At 40.8% G+C, this 26,320-nt stretch overlaps 1 protein-coding gene across 1 annotated transcript in view; it reads right to left on the bottom strand.

Moving 5' to 3' along the window:
* TIMELESS (timeless circadian regulator) overlaps nt 1-26,320 on the bottom strand; it is a 955,757-nt gene that overhangs the window by 36,859 nt on the left and 892,578 nt on the right. The window contains exon 28 of the mRNA XM_044083673.1: nt 17,401-17,458. Coding sequence (XP_043939608.1) covers nt 17,401-17,458 — 58 coding nt within the window. The remainder of the gene's footprint in view (nt 1-17,400; nt 17,459-26,320) is intronic.

Genomic DNA, 26,320 nt, shown 5'->3' with positions numbered 1-26,320 from the left:
AAGATAATGGTCAGTTGCTTATCTGGAGCCAGAATCTGCAATATCACGCATGCACTCAAGTCAGTGAAACCAGGTACCAATAAGATTCTTTCATTCTCTATGTGGATGTAAATGATCTGAGAAGTACCTCACTGGACTATATGAAGACAGATATAATGGTTCTCTTGGTATGTATGTCACAAATAGGTAAGAGCCTTGCACTGGGCAGCATTCTACTTTCACCAAGGATGATGCCACAGTATAAACATACAATTACTAATTTTAATAATTGTCTTACTTTCTGGTGTCACTCCGGGGGGGGGGGGGGGTCTAATATCTCTCAGTATGGGAGGACATGGTCAACAGACCACGTTGCTTTGCAAAGGATGGGCTGCACCTGTACCCCCCCCCCCAGGCTTTAAGATATTAGGTAAAACTTTAGCCACCCCTTAGAGCCTTTTCAGGCAATGCCAAAAAAGACAAAATTACAAACATAGTGAAAAAGTCTCCAAGCAACCTTAAGGTGTTACAGCTCAATGTAAGGAGCCTAAACAAAAAACTCAACACCATTCAAGCCCTCCTCACTCTGCAGAATGTACACATCTATTCCAGGACTGAGACTTGGTTTAAAGCCCTAGAAAGTACTTGGTCAGTGCAAGGCTACATAGCCCCCCACACATTTAGACAATAGCAACAAACATATCTCTAGGTTGGTTAAACAGGATGATATCATGTCTAGCAACTGCTCGCCATCTAGGCCTCTAGAGTCTCACAACTATTACCTAAAACTACTATAGGCACTCACCATCCAACCAAACACCCTATTCATGGGTGACTTTCCATTAACCCTCTATAGACTGAGAAACTTACACTTTGATTCTCGGCTGGGGTGCCTTCTGTGCGGAGTCTGCATGTCCTCCCTGTGGTCACGTGGGTTTCCTCCGGGTGCTCCGGTTTCCTCCCACATCCCAAAGACATGCTGTAGTTGGATTGGACACTCTAAATTGGCCCTAGGTGTGAGTGTGTGCGTGTGTGTGCCTTCTGTGGAAGGTTGGGTGCCGGCCTGGCAACTCGACACTGTAAAACTCCACTGCCAACCATGAGCAGACAGGTGATCCGCTATGGCGACCCCTAAACGGGAAAAAGCCGAAAGAAGAAGAAGAAGACTGAGAAACTTACACTGACTCAAACTCACAAGTACAACTCTTCCTGGACTTTATTATTAACACAGACACCCTGGACCACAGAGTATATACTCAAACTAGAAAACTGGACATATTGGATATGGTACTCCAACATGGGAGAACACTGCACTCCTCCTCAACATGTCCTCACTAGCGAGGTCGTATCACAAAGCTACTTCCTTCAAAGTAAAAATCAACCCAGAAAACCCATCAGTAACAGTTAGGAACTACTCTAGGCCAAATTACATCCTATTAACTGACAGTTTGTTAAAATTCAAGGCTCCCACAAACTCCAAGACCACAGCTACCTGTGTAAGGACTTTGTAAACAATTCTGCATAAAGTGAATGGCTGTACAGTGGTCGCCATAACTACTAGGAGTAAACCCAAAACAAACACTAAAAACAAACTCCACTAGTGGAGTCTTCACCTAAACAGGCAATATAATTAAGGAAAACTCATAACCAAAATCAGAAGAACTCCTCCCTTAAAGACAAGGCTCTCTTATAAAACTAAATAAGAAACTAAGATATCCAAGTCCAAAAAGGTCAGGATAGCCTTGCAGACAATGGACAATCCACAAGGCCTTCTTTTATCTATGTCTGGAACCTTAAAAGTGACAAACTGTAGTGTGCTGAACTGCTGATAAATGGCACCGTCTTCACTGATCAGGGTGACAAATCTACTGGCTGATAAATTCAGCTAAAATGTCAATCATCCCCACTCCTCCTCAGCTCCACTAGGTAAAGTCCCCTCCAACATAGTACCCCAACTACTAGCAGGGACCAGCTGCTGGCAGCACTCACTAAAGCCAAGAACACCACCCTCCATGGGTCCCATCATCTCTGGTTGCCTCCTGAATAGCTTAAAACAATCTATCAGGAACTCCAACTGAAGCCTTGAAACAGGTTGCATTCCAAGTGAATGGAGGAACGCAACAGTCATTCTTCTCCACAAGGGTGGACCATCAACTGACGCAGAGAACTAAAGATCCATCAGTCTAGCAAGCCTAATATGCAAAGCCATGGAATGAATTATCATGGAAATGATAAACAAGGGCATTGCCAATGTACAGACACTGAAGCCATGCCAATTTGGCTTTGTTAAGGGAAGGTAATACCTACTTAACCTAGCAGACTTTTTTAAGAGGGTCACAAAAGTCAGTGAACAAGGGTAAACTAGTATATGGAGTATCTTGACCTAGCCAGGCATTCAATACAATAACCAAATCAGGCATTGTTAACAAGCTTTCTGAGATAGGCACAAAGCTCTACACAGCTCACTGGATTGCTGGATGGCTCACAGACAGGACTCAAGAAGTCAGGATCAGTGAGACCACCTCCACCATGAATCCAGTCACCAGCAGAGTACTCAGGGTTCCATGCTGGGCCCACTCCTGTTTGGCATCTCCCTTGCAAAGGTCAAGGTTAATTAATGTTCAAGGCTCTTGGCTCACTAAATTCGCAGATGACTGTAAATTGTGAACTATTAAAGATTCCTCTCAAAACGCCAACATCTGACAAGAGGGGTTTAACACAAAGCCATGGCCTAAAACTTAAAGCCAAACAAATTCATTATAATGCCCTTTGGGAAACTGTCAATCCAAATTAATTACTCCATCAATAAAACAACCCCTAAGAGTTAAACCAGTAGTAAGGGATCTGGAACATATGCAGACAGCTAACTGGCCTTTAACCAGCATACAGCTAAAATAGTAATAAAAGCAACCTGTGTTACACCACTTAGAGGTAAGGGTATAGCATCCAGGTATAAGGTTATAGTACTACTCTACTTGGCCCTTATCAGATTTATCATTGAATACAATGCCACCTTTGGCATGTATCTAACTAGACACTTGCAACAGTTGGAATGCCAACAAAGGTTTCTCACCAGGAGAATTCAGGGCATGAATACACTGCCCTACACTTACTGTCTAAAGGCTCTGTCTCTGTATTCAGTTTCCTAAAGGCTGCAGATAGGGGATCTTTGTTTTGCTTACAGGCCTTCCTCGGACTGAGCCCTGATGGATCTGTTGCACAAGTGTAAAACAAACAGCACCAGAAAAACTAGATCCAGATCTGAAATTTGTTTGTGACAAATAGAATGCACTAGAGAGACAGATGTGTCCCAAGGGATCCATGAACTACGGAATAGGCTCCCCATCCATGTAAAACAGAGTTCATCCATGACCCTATTCAATTAAAACCTTCACAACTGGATGGGAAATCGTAAATTTACCCCTGGTCTGGCCCCCTCCCCATGTTTCTTATGGACATCAGCAGTTAATAAGAAAAGTATTATCCCAACTTCCTTCCTACAAATCCTTAAGTTACCTCCCTACTAACATGCCCCCCAACCTACCCCCATACAGATGCCCATGATACTCGGGACCCAAATGGTTTGGGGTTTGTACCTAGGCTTGTAAGAGCCCTAATGGTTGATAGCCTAATAACTTATGAACGTCTTGGAAAGCCCCACCAATTTCACGTCTGTTTTTATATCTAATGGGATCAATGCTTTATAGTCTCCAATTCCTTCACTAATTTCACAATGTTACTGGTCTTCATCCTGATCCTTACCATTCTCCATCGCAAGTCTATGGATGAAGTCCAAGGTACTCCTAATTCTTCAAGTCAACTCTTGTGCTTTTTTTTTTTTTTTTTTTTGTTATTCTAGCATTTTCCTTTGGAACAATGGAAAATATTTCACCGACAAAGTCTGTAGGCTTTATCATCAGAAGAAGAATGAGAAGCAGAATACCCTGCTGTTTTCTGGCCCACCCTTTGTGGCTACACTTTTTTCCCCTCCTTAGTCTGTTCTGTATCCAAAACTGTCTTTGATCATCCAGGAAAAACATATTCTGCAGAAATCTGGATACAACGGACTGAATCTCACACCTGCCTAATGACATTCACTGATTGCTAGCATAAACTTGTTCCTCTTCTGCCTGGTGTACAGTGAAAAATCATTTTCCACAAACACTTTGTCACCAGTTTTTATACTTTACCCTTTTGCCACAATTTTTATAGGAGCAACTCTTTCTGTTGATATTATTGCAACTTTACTAATAAAGTTCTTGTCTGCACCCTTTCAATTAAGGAATACTGCTGTGGTATACCGAAACAGTTGCTTATCTGTACTTTCATAAAATGTAAGTAGTCCGTTATTTCCAATTTTCCTGGTACAGTGGAAAATCTCAGTTTTTCTGCATGCTCGGTCTTCGAAAACCACCCTATTTTGAAAAAAGCAGTTTTTCAGAAACCTTATACTCAAGATACCCTTTTTTTATTTCGGCCTCTTGTTTTTTGCATTTTTATCAGTTCATCTGAATTGCCAGTTAAAGCTGCTTCTATTTTTCCAGCCATTATTTAACTTTATATTCTCCTTTAGTGTTTCACTTGTTTTAAACACCTCTGAATGCATCTGATTACTGGAGGCCATCTCCTATACCAAAACTGAAACTAACAGTTTTCTGTAGAATACTGGCAATATTCTTTCCAGACAGAGAGTTTTCTTACTTTCTCCAAATTTCTCCTTTGCTGCCATCCACGCTGGGTAATTACTAGGCAGTAACTGAATTTTACTCAAACTGATAAATCACACTAGCTTTTTTTCCCCGAGTTTCAGTTTTCACGCTGGGAGAGATCTAATCAACCTGTTGATCAGTGTGCAGTCATTTTGGAAATCTGAAGAAATGTATACCTTGACAGGTGGTAGGGAAATGCCTTTCGAGAAGAGCTCTTGTAAGTACTGCAAAAATTGCAGTTGTAGGCACTTTTTTGCATCCACATCTTTACTTGCACTACACATACAGAATCTATTCTGGCAAGTTAGAGTATCTGGTGCTAAGTCTCCTAGCTTCTTGAAGGATGATTATGACCATCTCAGGAAGATCATTTTTGAAAGGTTATCAGGGTGAGAGAATCCATGCAGCTAGTCTCAAGAATAGGATGCACCAAAAGCTTCCTCTCCAGTACGTAATGCTGTGAGTGAAGCAAACTTTCTTCTGTCATTTGCAAAGTAATATTTATCTTTGTTTTGCTTACAGGCCTTCCTCAGACTCAGCCCTGATGGATCTGTTGCATATGTGCAAAACAAGCAGCACCAGAAAAACTAGATCCAGATCTGAAATTTGCTTGTGACAAATAGAACACACTAGGGAGACAGATATGTGTCCCAAAGGATCCTACTTATAAACAAAGACATTGGCAACCTTCAAACACTGGACCCCACCCAGTTTGGGTTTGTGAAGGGCCGATCTTGTCTCCTGAATCTGACTGACTTCTTCAAATCAGTCTCCAGAGCTGTGGACGAGGGTAAGGCAGTCCACACAGCCTATCTGGACCTCTCCAAGGCCTTCGACACCATCCCCCACTCTGGAATCATAGATAAACTTACTAAGCTGGACATAAATCCCTACATCACTCGATGGGTTGCCAACTGGTTTACTGACAGAACCCAGACTGTAAAAGTAGCAGACTCCAAATCCAGCTCCAGACAAGTGGAGTACCTCAGGGTTCAATCCTGGGACCACTCTTATTTGGCATCTACTTCGCTGAAGTACAGGTCAACACTGAGGGACTCGGACTAACAAAGTACGCAGATGACTACAAACTGGGAGCCATTACTGAATCCCCAAATGATGTGGATATTCTACAAAAGGGCCTTACAGAAACAGATGCCTGGTGCCAGAGCCATGGGCTCAAGCTTAATGCCAAGAAATGTATAGTTATCCCCTTTGGAAAAAAAAACATGTACCCATGAATTACCACATAGGAGGCAGGACACTAAACATCTAAAGTGTGATGAGAGACTTAGGAACACAGGTGGACAGTGGTCTCACTTTCGATAACCACATCGCCACAACAGTCAGGAAATCCTTCTATGTGGCACACCTCATCACTAAGGGATTTTCATCCAGAAAAAAGGAGGTCATTGTCCCACTGTACTCATCCTTCATTAGACCCATTTGGTATGTACCTCAAGACATCTGCAACAGCTGGAAAGGCCACAGAAATACCTCACTAAAAGAATCACAGGCCTAAAGCAGATGCCATATGCTGATTGTCTAAAAAAACACCAGCTATACTCTGTGGCATAACGTCTACTCAGAGGCGATCTCTGTTTAACATACAAGGCCATGTCAAACCCTGAGCTGTTGGACATGCTCCACTTAAAGAAATCCCAATCCGTCAGAGCCACACGCTCCAGGGATCTATACCTTGTCATCACAATGAACAAAACATGCTGGAGGGATAGGTTCCTGACCCAGAGACTCCCCATACTCTGGAACAGACTGCCCATACATGTTAAGCAGAGCGCCTGATTGGCCCTCTTCAAAAGGAACCTTGATGATTGGATGGCAGATAGGAAATTCACCCTGGGGATCATGTCAGTCGCCCTGCTAGACAAGGGTCCAGAGAAGTAAATATTGTGGGAAGAAATATCCAGGGAATTTTAATGGCTAGGCTTGCATAGGCCCTAGGGCCGATAGCCTAGTACCAACCTATGAACCTATGTACTCAACATTGTAAGCTCAAACATAGATTCACAGGATATCTGTACAGTAGGAACAAGTTAAAGAGTTGCATATGTAAATAGTTTAAACAGCAGTGTAGTCTTCCTGGGTCTGGGGACAAAAAGAAGAAATAAATTGGGGTGAGAGTTTGAGGGATAACCTTTTTTTTTTTTAAATCACATTGAATTTATTGGGCTGGTCAGGTGGTTCACAGTTGAGGCAAGTGATCTGCCTCCTTCCTCCAGTGAAATGGCATGGATGAGACAGCAAAGTCTAGATAAGGAGAAATAAGGACACCCCAAGTCTTCAGGAAGACAGAATCCTGAGCCAGGAACTTGGCGAATATCTGAAGCATTTTGGAAAGGCAGAAGGGTAGGGAGATCAACAGGAAATGCCTTCCAGCTGCCCTGTATTTCAAGATCTTCCTGTACTACTTATGAACAGGCATACACAAACATGCATCCTTCAGGTCCAAATCTGACCTGAAAGGCTCTTGGGTAAAACAATGGGTGGAGGGTTTAAAGGGATAAGCATTTTGATCTTGGTGATCTTCAGGAACTGTATAATTTTGGATAAATCCAGAATGGACCCTCAGGGCCCATTCTTCTTGGGAAAAGAAAGTCTGGAGTAAAATAATTGTCCCTCTTTTCACAAGGGACTCCTTCCAGAGTGCTGCATGCATTCATTTGCTGAAGGATTTCCAAGGTTAGGAAGGTCTGGTCTGAGGGGACTGTGAGCATGCCTATAAAAGACAAGAATAGAATTACTCTGAATTATAGAGTGTAATCAGAGGAGCTCCTCATCCACTTGTTGACATCAGGTAGAAACATACTGCCCTTGAAGTGGGTTAGTTTGCTGCATAGAAGGGGAGACAAGAGGGTAAGGGCACAGTAAGTACTGACCAGGAGGCCTTTGGAAAATAGAGAATTTTCCTGCCCCTACCCTGACTTGCTGGCTCCTCCTTCCTGTTAACACCCCATAACTTTTTTTTCCTCCTCAAATACTCATGGTATGTTTTCCTGTATATAGGGCACTTATAAGGCATTACTCAAATACCTTTGCAAAGAACAGGCATATACAATCTTTTCAAATAGCTCAACTCCCTGACTACACAGACACTATATCCTAATGCAGGCATCAAAATTCATTACCAGAAATTTAATTTACTAACGTCCAAAATGACTACTCCCCTCATGCCTACTTCTTTACACAGCAAAAACCAATGCCATGATATTTTCAGCTACTACACCAGGCCTAAAGTACATCACCAGCTCATACTCTGTCCACCTGGGGTATATCAACAGAGTAAGTGTACAGCACTAAGCTGCAAGGGCTACAACTGACCATCATTTAAAATTCAGTCAACATATTCTTATAGTAGAAAAATAACCAAACACAGTGATTATTATACACAGGTTAGAATTCATTCATTAGTGACCATTCTTGCTTAACCAAAGCTTGCACCCTTTTACTAGCAAACCTCTTGCATGACAATTCAATGTTTACATATCTAAACAGTTTATGCCAAAGGAAAAAAGTTCAAAATGAATAATAACAAGCTTGCCAAATTTGCTGCCAGCAACCAGTCCAGATTATCTCATTGTCTGGTACTCTGACAAAAGTTGACAGCTTCAGTTCTCATACTTTCCCAGGAAGAAATTGTACACTGTATACTCCACATGCCTAATAAATGTTCTCCCATAAAACTGGCTACATGTTGGTATGGTTCAAGTCCCACATTAGACTACAAGCATAGCAACTGCTCAAATATGCATGTTTAGCAGAGGATTAACACTAGAAGCTATTATGTCAAGCATTGCTATACAACACAATAATGAACAATCTCTCCAAAGAATAATTTATCCAAGTAAGATTTAATCGCCATGTACACTTTTCAGAAATGTGTCATTTTTGTCTCCCATTCCTTACACAGCCCCTTCCCCCACCTCTTCATGTGTTTGTTTATATTCTGGATACCCTAATTACTCTCAGTATAACATGGGCAATTTTTTTCGGGCAATTTGATAGTTTTCCATTCTCCAAAACTGCCATATACACTGTCTTCTATCACAGAGCATGTTCCTGCTTTAGCTTTGTCTATATAATAAATTTTACATAAAAGTACCCCTCTATTGCTTTCTTTACCATAATGTTATGTGAAATGTTTCATTCAATGAATTTGATATAATTAAGATGCAAGATATGTAAATATGAAAGTGATCCTCAATCTTACTTTATGTAGTGGAGCATTTTCCTCTACAATGGGCACTATTCAGTTTGACTGGATATGTCAACAAAAGTATACAAGTCAAGAAATAGCTCAAATTTGACAATACATAAATGACAGCCAGGGGAATGAAATGAGGGTATTTCTGACTCATCAATAGGATCCTTTCATAAATCAAATGACAACATAAGACTGTATCTGTTACTTCGAATGTTGAGGACGTCCTTGATGAAATATTTGCAAACAGTACTGTCAAGATCATAGGAGGTGGAGGACAACATGACAAAATTATGAAGGCTGAGACTTGCAGTGATGACTTTACAGATACAGCCTACATTCCTGAGTTGTGGCTAAGATAGCAATGCTTTGTGAAGGTGTGCACTGAGGATTAACATCTGCAGCACAAATGCCCACATTTGTGATATTCTTTAAGCAAGTACCTGGAGCAGTCACTCCTGTACGGGAGTTGGCTCTGAACAAAACATTTGCCAAGGGATGGACAACTGACTGATGGCAGAAGGTAATGTTAACTGGTGATCAAGTTGAAAAGTGGCTGCTTGACAATCACAAGCCCTTCCCTCCTGCCTACAAACAATTGTTCCATCCAAAATACCACCTGAGCTACTAGTGTATGTCTGGACTACAAGGACCCTCTCTCCCTGATTTCTGCCCTAAAAAGAAAACCAGGAGGTTAATGGAGTGCTTTAGGTAAACTTCCAAAACCATAACTGGGAAGAAATAAGGTTTTGTCCAGGGGGACAGCCTAGACTTGTGAAAGACTAGATACAATTTCCAGTGTATAAGGGCCAAAACTGCACTGAGATATCTCCAGGGGAAAGGGTGTTTCCATGAAATAAACAATGTTGGCAACTTTGCAGGTTCAAAAGTCAGAAAGACTAGCACGGATACTATGAAGTTCAGGTCCCATGGAGGGGACAGGTTCTTCTAAGGAGGATGGATAAGCATCACTCCTTTTAGGAACCACTGTCCAGCTGCTGAGTCAAAATCTTGCTTTCTACAATATACTGAAACAGCTGATGCATCCTGTCAACAGAATGCTAAAGCTCAAGTCAAACAGGTGTCCAAAATAAGTTAGGATCACCTGCAAACTAAGCAGCTCAGACGGTACAAGATGCTACTATGCCCAGACTGAGAATCATATACACTTGGAGGCAACAAGCCTGGGTGAACTGAGAGTATCCTGACAATTTCAGTTACCTCTGAGACCCCACCAGTAATTACAGAAGGACCAGGGCTTGCATCAAGAGACAAACCCAAAGGAGAAACTGCCCATCTCCCAACCACAGGGGGCCTCCGTGATTAGGTCTGTTAGGATCATATGTCCTGCTAGACCCCTTAAAACCTAAAACCACACCCTTCTTGGTCATTTGAAACGCACTGTGATGAGCTATGGAATAAGTGGAGATAGAAATGTATACTGGAAAATTTTGTGATATGGGTTAGAGAATGTATCCACTGCTACCATTCTGGTGCTCTGCTGGAAAAAGCAAAGTAGGGGAGAACTTCACTGATCTGTGTGGCAAACAAGTTAATCTCCAGAGTGCTCTACTTCAAGAAGTCTCTGACAAGACATGACCTCTGAAACTAAAGTTCCACACAAAGGCTGGATAAAAGCTAAGTTTGTTCACCAGATCATTCATTCCCTCCACAGAAATATGCCCCTGCCCACAGTTCATTGCCTGGCAAGTGCAGTTTCCCTGCACAGGGGCTACAACCTTGTCGTCTCTTGCTCGTTTAAGTACCACACAATGGAGTAGTTGTCTGACCACATGAGGAGAGGCCCAGAAGCAGATGTTTCTTTAAGGCCTTCATGGCCAGAAACAAACGGATAATGTTCAACCTCTCTCTCTGGCGACAGGGGGCCATACTCTGCACTAGGTGAGTTCTTTAATCTGCAAGCAAAGCATTCTTCTTCAAAATGTATTACACAGTACAGTGTAGAAAGAAAAGACTCTCAAAATGACTGGTGGGGAATGTCCAACATTTCAAGACCAAGTGACAAATCTATCACCAAATGTATTTGGGTAAATAGGGCTCTGACGCCACGGACACCTTAAATCAGATGTAACATCTGCATCTTGACGCATGCAATTGCACAATCAAAATCATGACAGCTAAGAAGCCCTGAAGGCCTGACAAAGCCTAGGTTTGGACACTGCACTGCATTTTCACATAAAACCATTACATCCTGGACTTAGCCAAAGACATGAATGACTTAAATGGGAGAATGCCCTACTCCAGGCTGACAAAGGCCTTCCTCTGAACGTGGAAAAGAGAAGAGACTGGACGTCTTCCAGTTTAAGGCTAGGGAGTACACTCAGGGAAACACAAGGGTTCCAGGGAGCCCTGAATAATGCAACCAGGAGCCAGTAATTCAGATAAATGAACTCTCCAGGAAACCCTTCTGCAAGGATTCAGCAAAAATAATCAACACCATAATGAAGACTCTGCACAGTGAAAAGCCCACATAGCTACACTCTGCACCAAGTATAGCCCACCCAGAGTGAAAGACAGACGTGTCCTGTGAAGACCTCAGTTAATGATGTGTTAAAGTCATTCATTATGTCCAGTGACACTATCTAGGTAACTTTGTGGGTGACCACTAAAATTGTATGTTTCATATCTGAAGTCTGGGAAGTCCAGAACTCAAAGTCATTTGCCTGCTTTGATCCAAAGAAGAGAATGGAGTAAACCCTCCATACTGTGGTACCATCAACAATCTCAAAGAAATGCAGACTAAGCCTGCCTCGAGAGGTCCATTGACATGGACTGATCCACCAGTGGATTTTTTTTTGAGGGGATGAATGATGAACTTCACAAAGTGAAAGATGATGACATCTAGAACCCAATGGTAATTTATAAGTCTCTCCAAGCTGAGAAGTCAAGAATCCATGCTTCCCACAGACTTGTGGACTAAAGTCAAAAGCAAGGCAGTTGGTAGTCTTTTCCTCTTTGGCAACTTTTCTGGCACAGGAAAAGAAAAACGTAATGGTTGAGGACATTCCTCAGATGCTGAGGAGACCTTTTCTTCTTTTGGGGTTGGGCAGGACTTGTAGAAGGGTGGAAGTGAACAGTGAGGGAATCACAGCAGCTCTCCATACTGATGAAGGCCTGCTTTCTTCGCAAGATGTTTCTGAGCTGAAAGGGTGAAAATTTCTTACAATCACAAAATAGCATTCAGAATCTTATTCCTGGGTTCCTCCTTTTAAGAGTACAGCCTCAGCTGTGCCATCCTGTACATATACACACTAAGTCTGTGGCCCTCACACAGTGACAGAGCAGTTGGGGATTGACACGACAGATGGTAGTACACTATGAAAGCCAGACAGAGAATCTCACAGAGGTTCTGAGTCTTGACACAGGGAGGTCATCAAGCTTAATCAGTACCATCCTCATCAAGTAGGCCACGAACTACGACAGGTGAGATAAAAAGCTGACATGCCTCTACCTCAGCATGGCAGAGGAGTAAACTCATTTGCCCTCCCTGCCTAAAAAGCACTAGACTCCTTACCATATGGCAACAGAGCAAGATGTAGCAGTTACAGGGACCCATAATAGACCACAGAGGTACCACAAGTTCAGAACTGCAATGGTTGCTGGTTGATCTACTTATTCAGACTGTGATTCATAAAGGACATCGTCCCTTTTTCTTGGAGCTGAATGTAAAATTTATGGTGACTCTAGGCTGTACCGATGGCAACCCTAAATATGGATTCCAAGGGTGGAATAACCATAGGATCCTCAAGCTTCTAATAAACTCCACTAAGTGCGTTAGGGACAGAAAATAGGTGTTCAAAATAACTACGACCTGTTCCTCACAACACTAAAGTCTCTGAGACAGGTTCTAGAGGCTCTAAATCTTCAAATGACCTGGACAGAGATGGGCTGCCATGACACCCACTACTTGTGGGGAAATTCTTGTGATTGTGCATGAACAGTAAACTGTCAGTGAGGATAAGAAAATGGTGCTGTATCATGTAATATCAAGGGCAGCACAAGATGGGGGCAGGCCTTGCTCTGGCTTCATACCAAACTCCCCAGTGGTCTGATCAATGGATGGGAGAGGCAGAGTGGGTTCAAACTCGAGATAAGCTTAACTCTGGCTTGTGGTCTGGCTAAGTGAGGAGCCAGGAATGAGCCAAGCTGACTTTTCAGACCAGACCCATGTTAGGTAGATATGGTCTGTGATATTAGACACAAGTAATTGGCTGAACTTTTGGTGTGGCTGTTACCACTGAGGTGGCTGTTTTTAGGCGACCTTTCAGAACAGACCTGCAGGCGCTGACTATTATCTGTTAGGTCCGGTCTGGAAACTAAACACTGTGGTTGGCTAAGAAGCCACTGGGAGTTCACACAGTATAGCAACAAGGGAATTTAAACTGCAGGTATCTTGTTGAAAATTGCAGCTGCTTTTTTGTATCATTTTCAAGAGGAGGATATTGACAGATAGTGTTTGGAGAATTTTAATTCATTAAGGGTTCTGTGGTTTGCTCTGGAGCTTCCAAAGCAAGCCTGCTAGCCACAGAAGTGCACAAGATAGCCAAGTACCCTAAGCTGGTAGGTGGGTTTTGTGTGAAAGAAAGTAAACACCAAGCTGGCTTCTTAAGGTAAAGCGTGTTTTGTGAGAGTGTATGTGTGTGCTCATGCACACATTTGTGCGCATATGGTCAGAGTCCGAAGCTGCTCTTTTGCTCTTCACTTTGAGTTCTAGCTCAGATCTTAATTGCTAAGAGCAAAGTCAGATCCCTTGGCTCGGCTTTAGTTTGGCTCTTTTTCAAAAATCTGTTTGCCCTCCTCTAGCCTGATCTCACAGTCATGACTTGAGTACCTACCAGACAAAAATGTTTAAGCACTACGACATTAACCATAGTGTGGGATGATCAGGTAGACCTTTCTCATTCAGCAACTGCTGGCCCATGCAGGACTGGAGGTTGGTCAGTCCCTAAAGGAGCATCCCAATCCCTATTTATCACTGATCTGTGATTGGACAACTCTAGAAATTTATACCCGAGATTAAGACAACTCTAGAAATTTATACCCGAAATTAAGACAGTCGCTCAAGGGCTCTAGAAGACCATCTGAAAATAGGGTGGTACAAGAACCTCCGGATACATCTACCTGTCCCGAGTTGGTGTCAGGGGCATACCCCCCTTCCCCAAATCCCAAAGCCTTTAACTTGGTTGGTTAGCTCAAACCATCACTAGACAAGGGCAAACTCAAGAAGCTGCAGTGTCCATATACAAGGAGGAGATTCCAGCTTGGATCTACCCTCAGTGTCTTTTGCCCTTGTAGCAGTGCTCTGATTTAGATCAGCGGTTGTAATGAAAAGCCTTCTATAAAGTTATTAACTTCTGTCAGCTTCTCAAAGCAGGACAGGAAAATGACCGTCTTTTTTCAATGCTGAGTAGCCAGGTAGAACTTCTGGCACTTATGACAATTATTAACATCGTGCTGTTCCCTTAGACAATTCAGGTAATGGCAATGCAGATCTTGACTAGTAATCTGACTACATACATATTTACTGACATGCTTAGGCATGTGGAGACATGACTTTAATGATAAAAGCAAAACTTGAGATATAAACTATGACAGCAGCAAAAAAGAATTGGTGGGATCTGAAGATGTACTTGGTTATGCAGCTAAACTATTACTTCATAGAATACTTTGATATGGGCCAAAGCATGGAGTTTTTTCAGAAAGAAAATGATTCCCAAGTCTAACAGGTACAAAAGAAATACCTAACCAAAGACTGATAAATGAGGGTCCCTAATGACTCTCACAAGAACCAACTATAGTACCTCTGGTAAAATGAAACATACTATGAAAAGCCAACAGCTTTAGGGAAATCTACTGAGGAATCACCTCTTGATAAGACTGCAAAAGAGATGTAACGCAAGTATCACTGGGCAATGAGAACATACTTGTATAACCGCTGAAAATGAAACAAATGACACCTTGGCCTACTGGATGCAAAATGACTCCACAAATTCTTACAGCAGAAAAAACGCAAAAAGAGAGAACTAATTCCAATCCTGACAGCAAATTATCAGCAACTGCAAAGGAATGATGAGCATTCATGAGAATCCTAAGTACAAATGGATAGTGTGACTGGTGCACCTCTCCTTTTACTAAAGTATCTACTTTACCCTGGCCAACAGAAAATCAAGTAATGGGAAGTGGATATCTTTAAGGTGCGTCAGGTACAAGGCTTGCCACTGTATTTGATATAGGACCTCCTAATTTTATAACAACTTAATATTCCTGGAATGTTTATTGCAGAACTATTCTGACTGACAGCATGCAAAACACAGGTAGTTTTAGGTACATATGTGAAAGAATTAAGTACACTTATAAATGACAGGCAGAAAAAAAACACCAGCTCCTACATAATTTGAAGGTACTCACCTGCTAGAAAACTGCAAAGACAACGACCAACAAGTCAAACGAACTTACAGATTTTACAAATGGCTCTTGCAAGATGGAAGGCCGTCCTACATTTACTGACTATCCACAGAAAACACTCAAGATCATTTTCATTTCATTATGTTTTTTAAAACAAAAAACATCTTTATTGAATTATAGCTTATGTCACACAAGCAATCTTACATTTATATACATGAAAACAAACCATATTGACCTATTTTCAATTACAAACATTACACTTCATATATAATCTATACGGTCATTGTCAATCCAACATTACATAGCTCATTCAACTCCTGCCTTCCCTTAAACCTCATTCCTCCTCCAAAACATTATTCTGCATATATTGTTCCCACAATTTCCATTTTTTTTCTATGTACTTTGCTCCAACCCTTTCCTAAAGATCCCACTTCCAGTTCTTTTATATTTTTACTACATTCACTGCTTCAAATACAGTTGGTTTAGACTTTAATTTCCATTTTCTAGTAATTTCTTTCTTGGCAGCCATCAGAATTAAACTCGGCAAGGCCTTATGTCTGTGCAGTTCAGATCCTGCAGCATAGCTCAAAAATAATTTCCTTAGCTACATAAATTTGCTCACCCAGTATTTCTGACAGAGGAGTCTACAGGGAATTTTTAAAGCCTGCCAACTCATTCCACTCCCAAAAAATACATTCCCAATTACCTCTTACTTCCCCATCACAACTCTAACATTTGCAATCTAATGGAGGAAAAATTTTTTGGAGCCTGCTTGGGGTATAAAAATACCTAAACAAATCCTAAATCTTCTAGACTTTCTTGCATATTCGGGAGCTTTAGATATAGTCTTCCATAGTTTCTTTGTGAATTGCTTATCCAATCGCTCCTGTCTATCCTTTCTAACCTCCCCTGATGGATTCCCATAATTACCATGTAATATTTATATACCCTACTAATTATCCTCTTTTTGACAGCAGCTTCTGTTCTAGATTCAACTAAACATTCTACCAGTCCAAGTCTTTCACTTAGGATCCCTCTATTCCTTTCTCATTTCCTATACTATATCAAGCCTTCACAGGGAAGGCAGTCTCTAGCCTGCAGTCCAAATGTATTCTTGGCCTCTTTCCATTCTATTACCTTTCCTTCTTTTGCCAGTGTTCACCAGTAAATTCCATCCCTCTCTTGCAGCCATCCCTATCTGCAGAATCTCCTTTTGGCATTTCCATGTTAGCTTAGTTCTTAGAATACATTCAGCTAGTTTATGAATATAATATTCTGTATGGCTATTGTTATTCTTTTAGGGATCTGCATCCAAAATTCCAGTCTCTCCTTATTTCTTGAGCTTCCCCCGTTTCATCATCATCCCTTTCCATTTTCAATTAAAGCTTTCTGCTTGTGGTATGTATATTAGCCTTAGCTGTGCAATTGCCTTAGTTCTAAAATATCCCTTCAAATCAGGTAATCTCAAACCACTTTGCTCTATTGGAAGAATCATCTTATCCCACTTGACTTTTGCCCTCTTCCAGATAAAATCCTTCAACTCTTTATTAACTGGTATCCACAACTTCTCCGCTGGTTGATAAAAATGTGCCTGAATTGTGTATAAAACTAAAGTGACTAAAATCATTTTCACTGTTTGTATCTTGCTATCCATAGCCATAAAACACAGCTTCCAGTTTCTCAGTTTTTGTATGATCTTTTGTTTAGTGTCTTCGCACATACCCTTAGCTGTCAAAACAGAATCCTTTTAAACCCATATTACTAGGTACTTTATTTTATCATGTTTCATAAATCCATAAATATGGGTGTTTCATTTCCCTATGTTTTGTCTACAGATGTAGCCTCTTGAAAATTTTCACTACTTAAACCCAACTTCTGAGGCTATTTTTTTTTTTTTGAAAATTCAATTTATACATGCTCCAATCAATTACTTTTACATCTTAGCAAATGTTTATAACATTTTATAATCGGATCATATGTTTACACAATCAAATTGTGAAAAAGCTTGGTGTCAAATGTAATGCCTGCATTCCGAGCTGCATGCTTGTGTCAATTATGAAATAAGCATACCTGTTATCAGCTTCCAATTTATTCTCCACTGTCGTTGATGCCTCAACCACTTTGTCTTCTGCAGAAATAAAGAAAAGAAAATGATCACACTAAATTTCCCAAATACTGAGTGGTGCTTTACTATATTTGTTTACCTTCTTTAAAACATAAATCTTTTTATCCCCCACTTCCTGCCAGCCATCAGCTGGCTCATTCTTTCTCCACTGGGATGACAACTTACTGCAAGAGCGGTCTTCCAAGCAGTCATTAGGGATTTTCTAATTTTAAGCCTAACTCCTATCTCAGTTGCTTATATGTGAGCTCACAGATGTGAGGGCCTGCAGTGTTATGCATACAGCCTCCAACATATCCTCCAAGAAGGCTACAAAGTATAAATGTCTTAGCAGAGCCAGGTGCACCCCCTGACTCCTCTACTGCACAGTATGCATCTTTCTCTGCAGTAGGTGCTAGGCTTGCAGCAAACTGGGCTGCCTTCTTCACGTCAGGATGGGTGAGCTGGCATTGGTAACTCATTCTCATCTTCTCCTGCCTGGCTCTCCCAGTGACAGTAGATAACAAACAGTAGGGTTTTATTCCTCTAGTCCATGCAACTGGATCAGTGCATATTTTAATAGACTATCAGAAATCACTTGACACACAAAACTCATACCAGTAAAGGACAATTTATTGAGATAACTGCCACAGCACTCTCCCACACCCTTATGTAAATATGCCAACAACTGTGGAGGAAATGACAAACACAACATAAATGAAAGACTGTTCTTGCACCCCATATCTGTCATTATGTTACTGCTATCAGTTGCAGAGAACTGCATCTGCAGTTAAAAAAGCAACAATCTACACAAACCTCCTCGCTCCCTCCCTGTCCAGTCCATTACAGCATGGCAAAAACCAAGAACACAAGAAAAAAAAACAGAGGCTCACTGCACCAAAATCATAATAAAAAATAGCTATATCCACTTTTAGTGGATCTCCATGTTTCTGGCTTGATAACGTTCACTGGCAAAAGTGAACGTGACAGCAACACACACTCCCTTTTGTTATGCCCCCCCCCCAAAATCTTTTTTACTCTATGATCACTAAAAAGTGTGGATAAAGTTAGTCTTCCTATTTCATGCTTGTCATTGTTTCTAATAATTATTTTTGCTTTCTGAAATGTCCTTGCAGAATACTCTGTTGGTAATTACGCTACATTCTCACCTGCCAGTAAACTTAAAGTCGAGTGTATACCAACCTGCTAAGAAAATATAAATCAAAACAGCTTTTCCTCCACCTGAATCTTGATATACAAGAGTATTTTTGCAGATATTTGTATAAATTTAAACACAGCTAGCTAAAATTTTGCACTACCATAACTATGTTCTTGTCAAAATGCTTGTATTAGTACAATTTATTATTTATTTATTCATTTTACATTTGTTGACCGGGCTAGTCTGGCTGGATACATGTCCATTTTCAGCAGAGGCCTGAGGCGAAAAGCTCCACTATATACTAGTAAAAACATTCAAACAGGACAAGAAAAGAAACAAAAATTATAAGAATGTAAAGAACAAATTCAATGTAGTGTAGTTACATTTACAGTAGCACGTTAAGATAGGTAAACAAAACAAAGGAGAAATACAGAAGGGATCCATGATCCCATATTCTTTCATAACAACTATAAGAATCAAAAATATTTACAATATTAAGAATTATGATAAACAATTAGTGCCTGGGCACTAGTTCTAGGAAACAGAAATTGCACAGCAGGGATGATTAATAGGTTTAAAAACAAGGTGAGGTGACATGTTGCAGTAATATATCTAATAAAAGGAGAAAGCGACTTTGTAGAGAAAAAAGAAAGTCCATTTGAGAGATAGGCGAGCTACAGAGGGTTAGTATTGAGAGAAGAAGAAGTCATGAAGAGAATTATAAAGAAAGTTAGATGGGAGGTCAGTCTGGATTCAAGCAAGGGCATAGCCAGTGGGATTTGAGATAGTTTCTTAGTTGTTTCTTGAAAAGTTGTGATGAGCCCAAAGTAGTCAATTCTGTGGGGAGTTTATTCCAGTATGGGCCAATAGTATTGGTGAACAAGGAGTCGCCTGCCTTATTGTGTGACTTGAGAGTGGCTACTAGCAGTTTGTTTGCAGAGCGAAGGGAAGAGAGATTCTTGTAGGGGGCCACAAGGTTATTGAGTATGGGTGTATTAGTAGGGTAATGGAGAATTTTATATGTGATGACTAATTGATGTAATAGAATAAGATGTTGAAGTTCAAGCCAATCAAGCATTCTGAGATTAACACAATGATGTGTGCGAAATGGGGAACCTGTAGCAAACCTAGCAATGCTGTGGTAGGCCGTGGCAAGTTTCTGAAGGTTAGATTTAGAGAGGTTGATAAAAGTTGGGGAGGCGTATAGTAATGTGGAGATGAGATGAGTTTGGGCTAGGGACACTTTAGCAGTTGTTGTTAGAAAGGGCTTAAGTCTGTAGAGGGCTCCTATCTTTTTATTAACAGTTTTGATAGTAAGGTCAATATGGGCGTCAAAGTTCAGTTGATTATCTATTGTTACACCTAGTAGTTTAGTGAATAAATCAGGTGAGATGATAGTACCGTTGGTAGATGTAATAGAAAAGGAGAGAGGGGCTGACTTAAGGGTTGGAGAGAATATGAGTAATTTGTTTTTTTTTGGGATTAAGGAGGAGACAGATATGTTGGATACAACTATGGACTGTGCCATTCATCACCAACAGGCAAGACAGAGATAAAGTGCATATTCCATACAATACACAGTTATGGGCTGTGTCTGTGTTGGCACTAATGCACCACATGGCAGAGCAGAAAGCCGTTGACATAACTGAGATCCTGGACTACACTTTCTTTGCTTACCAAAGTTGAAAACAGACAGCACAGGATGGGTAAGAGATTACAAAGGAAAAAAATAAAGGTAAAAGTAAAATAATTTAAGAAACAAACCTAGTGGTACCTGGCCATGTGCACAACGTTTTTAAAAATGAAGACTATTGTTTCCAGGGCTGCAAACAGAAGAAAAAAAAGCAACTGGCCTTAAGGATATGATCTTTGACAGGTTGTCCTACTCATATGTTTGAGAGGACTTGGACAGATTTAAGTCCGAAGAAAGGTTTATCTAGGCACTTCAGACACTGTACATAATGGCATGCTGAGTGGTTTGGGTAAATGGGACAACCTTGGACATTAAGTGATGAACTTTGCATAAATGACCTCTTTCTCTCACTCATTAGGTACTGCACATGATGCCAGTCATTAAACATGTTACCACATATCAGATGATTAAGGGTGTTGTCAGTGACAAACTGGCATCAAGAAAAGATGATATGCAGTCAACATCATACTCTAGAACAAAAAGTGCACAACTTCACTGTAAACAATATTAGCAATGTTGGAAGAATTCAGGGAAACTTTTGGATTTAGCATAAATTTAACCTATTGTCAGATGATTTTTTTCAGTCTACACACACAAGCGCACACACGCATGCACACACGCTGGAAAAGCTCTGGGATTTGGTCAGTGTCAACTGGAGAAAGTCAGTACTCAAGGACTTGGCTGAGTTCTGACTTGTACGATCAATCTGGCTTCTTCCACCCTGTTGCTGTTGCTTAATATTCAGAACCACCTAGGACTCACTGATGAAGGTCTTTGACATTAGGCATAACAGACACACTCTTACCATGTCAGTTGAGCTACGACATGCCTTTTCTTGACGGGTGCATTTGACAGAGCTGATGGCAGCTCCAAATTTGCAGCTTTCAACAGACTTTGTCAACCATAGATCCTTACAGTTTGGCACCAGTGAAGTAAATGCCAATGAGCAGTGGTCCCAGCTATGATTCCTGGGGGACACTAATGGTATTTTATGGAAAGTGCCAGCAAGCTTGATAGTGTGTATTCTCTCTGTAATCCAATTTGCCATCTGATAAATTATATAATGGTTTCTATTTAACATGTACTTTCGGAGTAATAGTATCAGAGGCCTTGGCTGGATACAGGTAGCAGTGTACACAGTGTGACCTCAAAGAAATCCACCAAGCTAAGTAGGCAGAATTTGTCCTTCACAAAATCAGATTTTTTTGGGCCCAGGTCTTTTAAATGTTAATATCTTTACAAGTTCCAACATTATTTTACAACTGATATTAGTAATTACTACGGTTACAATCACTGCAAAAGCTAAAGCTATACCTAGCTCAAAAACAACACTGCCCAAATTTACCACATTACACATCCTATCTTCTCTCTCTAACCACAAATGTTATTTTACCAAATTGTCCTCTTAAATTTCTGCACCCTACAAAACCCTCCACCCTCCTTACCAAACTTAACTAAAAACTCCTGGTAAATATTTATAATCCTAGCTCGATATTTTGACTCATCTTTTTAAATATCACTTAATTAAAAAAAACTCCCACACTAACTTCTGTTTTGTGCATATCAATACTTTAATTTGTCAGAAATATTTCTGTAATTGATAAATATTTGTTTTTATTTCAAAATGTCATTCTACCTGATTACATTGACATGTATATGATTTTGTTTACTTTCTTGATGTATTGCACTACTTTCATTAGAGCTTCTTCTCCCTGGGAACCCACCAAAAAGGGCAATTATAGCCCATTGGGTTATCCTGATTAACACATGGAAATGAAATAAAACAACAAATAAGGATAATTGGTATGTAGCTCACAGGGACAGTGGCACATCCACCTATACGTAGGGGTACCACAACAGCAGTTTTACAAGCATATGGAACATGCCCCATGGACAGGCTAAGGTTTGAACAGGGTTGCGAGGTGAGAAGGTGAATCAGTGTTTTATACTAACAAGGCAACAACCTAGCATGTTGCTCAGACTCATAGAACTAGTATTCTTGGCTTTGGATAGAGCTGCTAAGCTCTGGGTGGGAATAATCATGGAGGGTGGAGACATCTGGATGTTATGACAAGGAAAACTGGGGAAGGAGTACATTTTGAACTAAATCTGTCTGCAAGAAAACTTGCAATTCCCTCATGGTCTCAACAGAAGGTCTTACTGGATATAAGCTCACTGCAGTGCTGGGTACAGGGCCTCAGATTCGTAATCTAGTTAAAGAATGCTTTGTGCTGGTGCTTGGATACTGTAGGTGTATTGGGCTCAGATTTTGCCTTGTGGGTTTTGTACCTTCTCAGCTCTTTATTTACCTTTTTGAGGTCACTTTTAGCAAGGGAAAGAACTGAGCTTGTGCTTCTGAGCCAAAAGGTTTTTCCACTTAAGTTTATTTACACTAGGGATCCATCACAGGGTTTTGTTTTAAATCTTAATATGATTACAGTGGAGATGGATAGATGCCACTACACAAGAATGCAGGTGAGTGTAGAAATCAGAGGTTCCTTTGGGATTGTCAGGACATCAGCTAGTTGCAAGAGCTTGGTCTTTGAGAAATTCCTGATGACAGTTGGGTTTGGGCATGCATGGGGTGGTTCCTGATGTGAATTATAATGGTATGGTGATCAGATTTAACCAGTGAATGGGTAAAGACAGGTGTGGAGTACAATGGATCTGAATTAGAAAGAAGTAACTCAGGTAGGTTTGTAACTCTGACAGACAGTACTCTCCACAGCTAGAGAGCACTTGTGTTGAGAAAGTCCAAGAACCACTGTGTACTTATTTCTTGTAGTGCACATTTGCCAACTTACAGATGGGAAGTTGAAGTCACCCATCTAGTGTGTGTGAGATTTAATAATGAAGAACTATAATTTAGCAAGGCAAGTGTCATGGAAGCAACATAGCATCTACATGCACACATAATATTAACACAATATGCAGAACAGCAAAGGAAGCAATTTATTTTATACACAAAAAGCAAAGGGAATAAGACAGGATGAAAAGGAAGACAGCTGGAATAAGACATCAAAGGAAGACGATGGCTCCAAAACTGTGTGCTGACAACAAAATCAAAAAATATCTGTATACAAAATGGGAGGGTTGAAGTGCTACTTGACAATACATTTACAGGGATATTTTGCAACTTGCCGTTACACTTGCTACTTTATTATTCCTTCTAACACGTATTTATGGAGTCATGTAAGCTAGGCTATATCTTTGTTTTATGCATCTCTGATCCCGAAGCATTCTGCAAAGCTGAAGAAGATGACAGTATTTTTATTAAGGAGTACTTCCACTATAGCTTTTCCATCCATGAAATGACTTCACAGTCACAAAGTATTTAACACTTAAGTTCTTAGACCTTTTGTCCTGGTTTGAAGCTGAATTTTGATTTCTCAGGTGCTTGCATTTCTGGATTTAATTTATTTATAATTTTGTTTAAATGCGAGGCCAGTATTTATTCTTCAGCATGATGGATGTGAAAATAACCATTCTCCCTCTAGATTGTGGCTTCTTCATTGAAGAATTAACCCAAGAGTTTTTTTTTTAAAATACAGGCTTGGACTAAGATAAAAATTTGAAAATGCTGGTTCTTGGTTTACAGTGCAGAAAGGGGCAGCTTGGCAGTCAGATATCTATTTGCCTTCTCAATTCAATATGCAAACATCTTGGTAAAAAAAGGACTTCAGGGATTCAGGAATGAGAAAACAGATCATATTCCTATGCTCTGTCTCTTCTGGTAGTCCACAAATTGTGGACTGTCTCGCCTGGCTCTATCTCCTTGATCTTCTTACTTACCTTGATGCCTCTGGGTTTGTGGAGTAAGAGTGTTCATTTGAACTTCACTACCCTGAATTCTATGGTACAGCTCAGACTTTGAGAGCAACGATCTTCTTCAGTACTGTCATTAGCTGCTTTCATCCTCACATTAAATTTTGAGAGTGAGACTACTTAGCCATTTGAAGTTAACTAAATATGTTTTTATTTCTTCTTTCTGGCCCTGGTCATCCATTGACCATCTAGCTTTAACCACAAATCTGCTTTACTGACCCATTCATTCCCCCAATGCAACAGCCTTATTCTTATCTGTTCACTTGGGGAAAGCAAAGTGGGAATGGTGCTGTCCTTCAGTGGAGGATTAAAAAGGTTTGTCCGTTTGCAGTGGACCTTGGACATAAACACCACACCTCCTTATGATGTGATCAACAAGCACTTTGGGATAATCCCCAGTCTACACAGACTGCATACCCATGAGCACCAACCCCCATCCCCACCCCCTAAAGAGACATGAGCAGGCTTAATCCTCATCATTCCCTTCCTTCACTGTGCCAGCTCCAACAGGCACCAGATTCTCTAGTCAAACTCAAGTTAGTTGTGTTGTAGTCAGGACTTTATCTCTCTACGTCATTGGAGCTGGTTGGGAATTTGTAACTGAAGTTCTTCTCATTATAATTAGTATATCTCACAGCTGCACTTATCTATTGTTTCCTGTCCTGGCTGGACACAGCAATTCCTGTGGGGGAGGAGAGAGCCGAGAGGTATTGGGCTGTCATTTTTTGTAGCTTAAGTTTTTACTGTAGTTCTTTGCCCTAATTTTTGGGTGAGGAATATACGAAAACAGTACAATGGAGCAACACAGGTTGTAGGCATAAAAACTCCCTCCCACTCCATCTTGGCAAATGTCTCAAGTTACTGCTAGATACCACTTCCAAAGTGGCAGCTCAGCAAAGGAACTCCCCATGAAGAATGCAAACATACTTTTTTATGTGTACATTTCCATCCTTGTCAAACAACCAACAGCCCTTCCCCACTGCAGTAAGTCTCAAGCCCATTTGTTCCTCCACTACACTGACATCTCACTGATGGGCAGTGAGACCAACAATTGGCTGGAGATGGGCTATCATCCAGATGGCCATGAAAATCTTTGGTCCCCTGCACTGCACTTCCTTTTAGAACATGCTGCATTAAAGGAAAAACTTTCTCAGGGAGTTGGGGAGGGGCCCTCATCTCAACAGCCTGAGGGGTCTGGCACTGCCTTCTCCATAAGACTAGGATTGTTTACATCTAGGAGCAGACTCTAATTTCCCTGAGGTTTAAGAACTACATGCCATCCCTTCTAATGCACAAGAAGTATCAATCACTCCCAGCGAAAAAGTGATATTCTTCATATCCTAACCCTACCAAGAACATCCTGATCCCCAGCACATTTCCACAATACTGTCCTAATAACTTGTGCACACTCCTGAAATTGAACAGATGCAGCCATGCTGTGCATACTCACAAGTTGGTGGGTGCAGGTGCACTGGCCTACCCCAGTGCCTACTGGACACCTGCCCCTGCCGGATGTCAATCTTGTGACATGCCAGGCTAATTTCCATGTCTTCAGGATGGCAAAGCCAGCATCAGCTACTCATTTATACTCTCAGTGAACAGTTCCTCCACTGCTTGGACTACAATTCAAACCTCATCTTGGTTGCAGTCAGGGTTTTATACCTCTGTGTTGCACAGCCAACAGTAAACAGATTTCTAGCCACTTTTTCTCCCTGCTCTAGCTGGTCCTCTAACATCACACCTCCAACTTGAATCCAAGTCACCAGTGGTGCAGATGGACACCTCGTCTCTTCACCAATGAGACAGGATCCTGCATAGGAATCTGATTTCTGCAATTACGTTTGTCATTTTTAACACAAAAAACTTCAGTTAGCAACAAGTTGCTATTACTCATGAATAAATCTCTGAAAAAAATATTTCAGAGCAGGGCAAGTTAAAAAACTAATTCATTGACAAGCAAGTTCTAGTTTAATCAAGGGCCAAGACCAACCACTCCTCCTAACCATAGACTTCTGGTTGTGGTCTTTGTGAAATGAATGTTTCTTGTAAGCCTGTCATAAGTTTCTAAACTACTAAGCTACCTGCTGCAACAGCTCCTAAAGAAAGATCAGTGCTAAAAAAGAGAAATACAGAAATGGGGATCACAGTTATCCCATAATGAGAGTTCAAGACTAGTTGTGGGCATAACCAATAAAATGTAAGGGTGGGGCAT

The sequence above is a fragment of the Protopterus annectens genome, chromosome 9.part0 (assembly GCF_019279795.1).
Source record: "Protopterus annectens isolate FY-2018-M chromosome 9.part0, PAN1.0, whole genome shotgun sequence".
NCBI lineage: Eukaryota > Metazoa > Chordata > Ceratodontiformes > Protopteridae > Protopterus > Protopterus annectens.
Note: the sequence above shows the minus strand (reverse complement) of the source record. Positions and strands in the feature narration are given on the sequence as shown.